The sequence below is a fragment of the Chaetura pelagica genome, unplaced genomic scaffold (assembly GCF_000747805.2).
Source record: "Chaetura pelagica isolate M959 unplaced genomic scaffold, ChaPel_1.0 scaffold689, whole genome shotgun sequence".
Lineage (NCBI taxonomy): Eukaryota > Metazoa > Chordata > Aves > Apodiformes > Apodidae > Chaetura > Chaetura pelagica.
In genome coordinates, this window is record NW_009954635.1 from 184136 (window position 1) to 192215 (window position 8080).

At 45.1% G+C, this 8080-nt stretch overlaps 1 protein-coding gene across 1 annotated transcript in view; it reads right to left on the minus strand.

The window, feature by feature from the left end:
* The window catches only part of KIF5C (kinesin family member 5C), a 46508-nt gene extending 40052 nt beyond the window's left edge, over positions 1-6456 (minus strand). The window contains exons 1-3 of the mRNA XM_010005596.1: positions 6416-6456; positions 6284-6314; positions 4938-5028 (exon numbers count right to left, since the gene is read on the minus strand). Of these exons, the coding sequence (XP_010003898.1) occupies positions 4938-5028; positions 6284-6314; positions 6416-6456 (163 nt within the window). The remainder of the gene's footprint in view (positions 1-4937; positions 5029-6283; positions 6315-6415) is intronic.
* Positions 6457-8080: the final 1624 nt, after the last annotated feature.

Below are 8080 nucleotides of genomic sequence, written 5' to 3' on the forward strand. Positions count from 1 at the left end.
CAGGTGTTAGAAAAATATCAGAATATTGAGGAAGAAACAAGTGTGGAAAAAAATAGTGATAAAAAGCACAGAAGATTCAAAAGAAAAGAAATGGATAAAAAGAAAGGAAAGAGATTTTCCAAGACAATCAGAACATAGACCCGTATTTCCTATAGAGTAAGACTGAGTAAGGGTGGAATTGGAATAAAGCCATTTGAAAAATCTGTATGATAATTAAACACAGGATGTAATTGGTTAAATTGTGGCAGAGCCGGAGAGGACAGACTGTGGAGCTCCATGCTGGAGGTTGTACAGCCCTGCACAGAGTATTGCTGGGTAAGTTTCTTGAGTCTGTTTATAAAAATAGATGCACTGCTTCTCCTTGCTTCAAGGAAACAAGGTTTAAAAGAAGTAATTCTAAATAATAATTGCACAGCTAGAAAACCAGATGTCCAGCCACAGATGCAGCCCCATCCTGAGCTCGTGCCTTCGATTCGCAGTTTCACCACCAGGCTTCAAAACTGGGTCAAATTTCATTTTATTGGCATTTCAACACATTCATTCACCCGCTCTTTTCTGAAGGGAACATCTCCTTGATTTTCAGTGCAACACAGAATGAACTTGAGTGGAAGAGAAGGGCTAGAACGAGGGCAGCTTGAAGGCAGGGGAGAACAGGCAGCGAGCAGCGCTGCCGGCCCCGGCTGCGCCCCGGGCAAAGCCCATTTTTGCCAATAAATCCTGACCAGACACTAAGCACTGCCTTTGGAAGACATTAAATAAATGAGCAAGAGAATATGAGCTGCTTAGCAAATTCCTGAAGACTCTCGATGATCCTGACTTTCAAAGAAATTCTGCTCAGAGCTCCACTCAGCTTGCAGCCGTGGGGCTACCTTGGGCAGGGCAGGAGGAACACAATGCACAGCACCAAGGAGATGGAGAGAGATGCACCAGGGATCTGCAACCTAAGGGAGGTTATTTCTTGTCATCTAACACAAAAATATTATTGCCTTTTAAAAAGTTAATCAGATGAACACCAGATTTCAAAATAGCCTGTAGGTAAGGCAGCTTTTAATGAAACTATATTTAATATTTGTTTTCAATAAAAAGCTTAGTTGATGTTTTTCCTATCAAACACACATACAAGCACAAGAGGGAAGCAATCATATTTAACTTTTGAGGCTGCATCCATAAATACTCTGTTTCTATTGTGTAGAGAAGGCTCAGGAATCCTTGATCAAACAGGTTGAACTCCTGTTTGTTTCTAAAATACCACCTGGCATCCAAGCACAGTTACATGTAATCTGAGAGGTCACTGCTGCTATTTCCTCCTTTTGGCAAGCTTGGTTAACTTAAAAAGAAGTATTTCAAATAGTTTGAATTAAACAAAATAAAAAAAGAGGCAAATGCAATGTACAGTGTCAGCTCCAGGCTGGTACACAGCCTAGGGGGAAAATAACCTGATTGGTAACTGGTATGTAAGTGAATAGCTCAGAATGTACACCAGTGTCTGCTAGGATAGATTCTGCTTGAGGATGCATAGGTAAGTAATTCCTAATTAGCAAAAAATTACCTTATTCTATCTTAAAAAATAGTCCTTTGCATCATCTGCAATTAAAAAGTCAGTGGTCTCAGTAAGAGGTTATTTGTGTTGGAAGGTTTTGCACCTTAAGATAGTTAATACACCATCTGTCAGCTGAATGAAGAGAGAAGACAGTTCCTGACAGCCCCAGCCTGCACAAACCTGAAGAGTATGGGAGAGGGAGAGAACAACTAGATGAACAAAATGACCAACCAAGGATCAGTTGGGATTTGTACACAGCTTATCAGAAACAAAAACAGCCTTAGTGCTTTTCTTAATTCCTTGTCCAGCCCTCTCTACAGTGGTTTTCAGTTACCCTCCCCACAAAGGCAGGCAGCTCCACGAAGCCTCTCAGGTGCTGCCAGATGGCTTTTTTCCTGAGGAGCAGTGACAGGGCCAGCAGCAGTGGCCTCAAACCACAGCCCTTCAGTGGGAGCTACAAAACAGACTCGCTCAGGTTAGGGACCCAGCAAGTCTTTCCAGCAGGAGTGCCCAGCAGAGCACTGCAACAAATGGCCAAGGACAACTGCAGGCTGGAGACCTTTCAGATGGACTGCTGATAACTCCAGGAGTCCTAATGGCAAGAAGAAGAAAAACCAAATGGCTTTAAGCAAGTCCTTTCAGCCTCATTTCTAGGAGCAAAATTTTAGCTCTATACTTATCTTTTCCATCTCTTAACTTCCTAGTTCTGCAACTCAGCATTTGAGGCCCATACTTGGAACCAGAATAGAAAGATAATAAGTGAGATATAATAGAAATAATAATAAGTGAGAGCAATCCTACCACCCAAAAAAAATCACTAAAGCAATTTTCTCCTCCTCCCAGGACACACAGATGTGCAGATGTTCACATGTGCACTGATGTGCTCACAGCCCCAGTGCTCTGCAATAGCCTGGGCCATTATATATTCTCCTCTCAGTGTAATTGCAGAGGAGATGAGGAATCTGGATAGGGATATTCATCTGTGTAGACTGAGAAGATACAGCTGTTTTCTGGCAACAGGGAGCAATGGGAAACAAAGCAGAAGTGGTGGCAATCACACACTATTGTTTTCTTTCAGACGTAGTGACATTTCTTAGTTTGGGTGAAAAAATGCAAACCCAAGTTCCCTAACTGTGCTCATACACCAGTGATGACATCCCATTTACTTCCACTAAAGGTACTGGTGCCTTTGGGAGTACCTTGAACAAACACCATCCCAGTGCCCACCCCATGAAAATCACTGTAACACAAAGATCCCTTCTCCCCCTCTAGAAACTTCCTTCTTTCTCGTGTTTCTTACACATGGAGTGTGAAATATTTTGACTTAGTCCTTCAGCAGTTCACTTAAAATTAATCTCATTTTTTTTCAGTGAAAAAAGCCCAACTAATTTAGATCTTTCTTACTGTCAACATCATTATTACAACCATTGTCTGGGAGAGTCTTAGGCCAGCTGGCATTTTCTGTAATAATGTTAATCACAATGAAACCACCAGCCATTTCATGGGAGCATAATGAAATCTGATAACAAATGGTAACCTTGAAAAGCCACCTGAAAGAGTCTCAAAGATGCAAATAGTGCTTCAGGTTGCAATGCCTTCAGCTCATGTTTCTATGTAGTAAATGACATTGTTTCAGTCTAGCAGGAACAGCCCAGTCCATTTCACATTCTTCACTTTATGAGGCTTTAAACTGGAAATTAAATGTAAGGAAAAATAAGCCTAGAGCTCAAGAACATCACTCCAGGATGCTGTGCTCTCCTTACCTCCTACCCTATCTTACAGTCACCTTCTCTCCCTCCCTGTCACTCTCCTCACTTTCTCTTCTCTCTTCACATTTCTCTTTTCCCTCTTTTACACCCTTCCCTCCCCCCATCACACTTGCCTTTCAAGTTATCTAGAAGGTTCCAGTTAACACACATGCAAAAACATGTTTGAATTCTATTTTCAAACATGACCTTGGAAACTATGTGCCTTTCCATTTGGCTAACAAAGACTTAGTCACTGAATTAGCTCTTCCAAATTGCTGTCAAACAGGATTTTTTTGCTCTCACCATTCTCGGAGGAAACCAACTTCCAAAGGGGATATAAATTCCCTCTGCAAGCCTGCAAACAGCAAACACTGTAGTATTGAAACAGCTCCCCAAACTTCCCAAAGTAGAGTGGTGTGTCAACAACCAGAACTAATGATTTCTGAGCTCTGCAGCTCCAGTGCCACCATTTTTTATTAAAGGCTTACCCATCTGAAGTCAGAATCACCATCATTAGGCTCCCTGCTGAGAAGAAGCAACTGAGGTCTTACGACTCATTTCCTCCCTCCAACTTCAAATAGTTCAGCTTCTGGTCCTCCCCCTTAATCACCCAGACTGTTGGTTTGCTCCAGGCTGCCCAAGTGAGCCTACCAGTTTCCTCCAGAACAGAGCCCAGGGTCTGCAGCAGGGCTGCTCACCCCAGGGACTTCTGCCCACCAGCAGACAGACAAGCTCTCAGGAGATCCAGCTCCACACCTGAAAGGCTAGTGAGTCCTTCAACACTGCTTCAGTGGCTCCCATTCCTCTGAGCAACCCCAAATCTCTCACGCCACATCAACTCCACTGTGTTCAACAAGCAGCCTTGCATTGCCCTGCAAGCACAACTCTGACAGCATTCCCACTGCCTACACAATGATTTAAAAACAAAAACTGAGGATCAAATCTGGGAGGGCACACGGATGCCACATAAGCCCAGGGAACTCATAACCCCTGAGATGCTGCAGCATTTGTAATGCCCCCATGGATGGACTATCCAGCATCAGAACCAAGAGGGAGATCTGAGGGTGATTTGGGAGGTGGGGGAAGTATGGCAGGCAGTTAAAATGCACTCAAAAAAGTTGGATTCCCAAGTTAAAATCTTGGCACTTGAACAGTTTCTGAAAGTTTGTTTTAAACAAACAGGGTGCTATCCAACAGGCACTTGTGTTCTCATCTCATTTTTAAATGCAAGCCAACGCAAAGCAGCTACAATACTAGTGCCTTCTACATTTTCCTTCAATGGTTTTCCTTCCACCCAAAGCACAGCCATTCCACACTTATCCCCTACTGAGCAGTCTGACTCTGCATGAAGAACATGCTTTTGGTTGCTTATCACTTACCACAAAAAGCAAGTATTTGGAATAACAGTCACACACAAGAAGAAAGTGAGGAACAACTACTGCAACTCCTTCAGCTCTTTGTTTGTTTCTGTTTGGTTTGGGTTTTAACACAGACAACTCCTTAAAAAAAGGAAACGCCTGGAATTACTGATTTCTAAACTCCCATACAGACATCTAAACACTTATGATCCTGCCTGCAAACAACTTGAGGGGACAGGGAGACATCTCTCTACCTCCCCCAGAGCAGGAAGAAAAGAAGATGACACCTACCTTTAACAATCTGCTTGGCACAGGCATTATAAACTTGTTCCTGGGTCGTATTAGGAGGCAACACTCTATCGAAGACATAGGGCTTCCCTTGCTGCAAACAGAAGAGAAACTCAGTAAGATAAAGAAGATATAAAACAGTTGATAGACCCAATTTAATAAAGCACCCTGAAAATGCACCGTTTGCTACAAAGGAAGCCATTCACTGCAGTGGAGAGGACAGGATTCTGTTGACTAAAAGGATGTGACATCTCGTGTGCTCCAAACCCGTCTTTTCTCTAGCTGGCAAGTAACACCCAGCATATGTGTCCTGTGTGTTCACATTTGGGTCAGCAGCTACACTTGCAGGAAACAACAAGCTGAAATATCACCGATTGAAAGCCGATTATTTTCTCCCTCTCCTAGGAGCCAAGGGGGAATTGCCACATAAATATTTGCCAAGGATTCGCTGTTCGTGACTGCAAACGAGCGAAAGCTGCGGTGTGAGCAACAGGAATCAGAGCTGGAGGAAGCAGGAGTCTGCAGGTCCTGCAAGCTGCCTGCTGCTGAGAGCAGGGGGGCCCAGCACAGCCCCAGCACACTACCAGCTCCTTTGGCAGAAACAGCTTGGTTTCATTTCTATGTTAAACATGCAAATGTGTGTTGGTAAAACCATAGGTTAGACCCAAACCGGGCGGCCCGGTCAGATTGTTGCCCTAAGCTTGTATTTTACCCAGAAATTGTCATGATTTTCACCCTTAGCACCAAAAACAGGATGCCAAGTGGAAAAAGCTCCAAAATGACACTTTGAATAGGGCAGTGACCATTTCAGGGTGCAAAACACCAGTGTCTCACCCCAGACACTGAGCTGCTCTCCTTCCCAGGTGCCAGCAGGACTGACACCTGGTCACATACCCACAGACATGCAGTGCAGCACTCCCTGCACACACACTGCCAGAAGATTTTGATTCCTTTACTGGTTACAAGAGAAACACGTATTAGCAATCCTAAAAATAGGTTTGCATGACACTTAAAAGGCCAATCAATTCTTCAGGCTCCCTCCAACTCCACAACAAACAAGACATTTGCATTTAAAATGCAATTCCTTTACACACTAAGCGGACCTGTAAGATCTTTCTCATCTCCCATCAAAGCCTGTGATACTTCCCTTCAAAGACATGACACCTGCTCCAAGAACATCACCAGGGCTTCAAAGCCAACTGTGAGGTGGCTGGATACCTGAGGTAGGAGCCTCATTCTGCTGAGCCAACGTGCCATCACCACCATTCACAGGCAGCTGTTCAAACATTCTGCTCAATTAGCCATTTTTGTCACACTTTGATTTCACTTCAAGCAGATGACAAGCTCACATCTGCCTGCTCCTTCAGCTCGGGGATGTAACTGCCAGGGGGGAAAAGACAGAGGTGTTTGCCTGCAATGTGTGTTCTTCATTCACGTTTCATCCCAGAACTTTGGATCTCAAAGATAAAGTGGCAACTTACAAATCCTTTAGTAAAGAATTCATGGTCTTGTGAGTGAACATTGGGCCATTAAAGCACCCCACTTGGTAAGACACAAGCCCACAGGGGTGACTCAGTCTGACATGCCAATGCAGCCCCAGGCCCCTCCCAGGAGAGCAGTGGGACTGCTGGGAGCATCCAGCTGGCACCCACCCCAAACTCTGTCCCTCCAGCTTCCCACGGACAGTGCACATGGTGTGGCTCTCAGCTAGACAAAGCTCCCTGTTCCCTGGCTGAGGAGGGCTGCCCAGCCCTGCTGAAACTGTTCTGGAACAATTTCTCAAATTGACTTTTTACCTACTTCCCCTCATTTTGCTTATTCCTAGTGCAAGAAGCAAAAACCCACACAGACACACAACCTCAGCCATCCACTTATCCCATTCATTTCCTTCATGCTTGACTTGAGGCTTATTGCTAAGCAATGTGAGAGAGCAGCAGAGAGTGATGCCAGAACCTCATCCTACCATGGCAAACGCAGCACTCCAGGCAAACATTGCTCTGGTGCAATCAATCCAGCTCTTCTAAGCCCTCAACAAGTCTAATATCAGAGAGCTCCCAAAAACAATCCCATCACAAATGCACTGCACACAGCTGAAAGAGCCACTGGCTGCAGCTGTTACTTATCTGCCCAAGTGAAAAGCTATTAAATGTAAAGCAGCAATTCACAAACATGCTACCTACGTCAGATTTCTGCCTAGGGTTTGTTCTTTCTGGGAAGCAGAAAGACTGGAACACTCATCACTGATATCTGAAGGAAATAGCACCAAGGATCACAAAGCACCTGCCACGAATCACTCAAAGGAGACGGATCCATTATCCAAGCAGCACTTACTGGTTTTTGGGGAGGTTTCTTGGGACTACATCTCCACGTTGATCTTGGACAAAGACAACCCAAGGCTCATGTTCCTTTCCACAAAGGAGAGTTTGATGAGTGGACACAGGCTGTCCTGGTAATCCTCAGTTTGAGAGTTTACACCACTTTTGCTCTACTACTGCTTCTCCCCTGCCCTAAATCCTCTCAGTCCTGCTCAGCCCTCTTCTCCCTACCTACACTGCCAGCTGCACTCCTGGCTCCTTAGGCTCCTCATCCTCCTTCCACTTAGTTCAGAGGTTCCTGCTTGGGTTCCTGACGTTGGAGAAATGTCGAGCACCTCCTGTGTCACCCCACTCCCCTTGTTCAGCTTCCTGACCCTTCCATCCCACCAGCTCTCCCTGGACCATTCCTCGCCACCATCTCCACCCAGTTCCAGGCTCCTGGAGGAAGTCTGTGACCTTCATAGACTCTCCCACTGGGTTGTCCCTGACCCCTTCCACACCTGAGCAGGGCAGCTCACAGACTCTGCACATGTCCCACAGGAGCTCACCCCCAGCTTATGGGGCCTGGAAGAGACCAGGACACCTTAGACAGGTGCCCAGCTACAAGGAAAGCTCTGGCAATTCAGCTGCCAAAGCTGCTGAGATAGAAGATTTTTCTCTGGCTCAAACGACAGTTTTGGGGTTTGTTTTGGTTTTGGTGTTATTGTTATAAGCTCTTTTGCCAGACTTTCCTCAGAGGTAACAAAAAGCAAACCCATCCTAGAAAGGCAACAAGCTGGCAGATCTAAAGGTTTTGCTCCAAAACAGAGAGACAGGATGAGCAAGGCATGA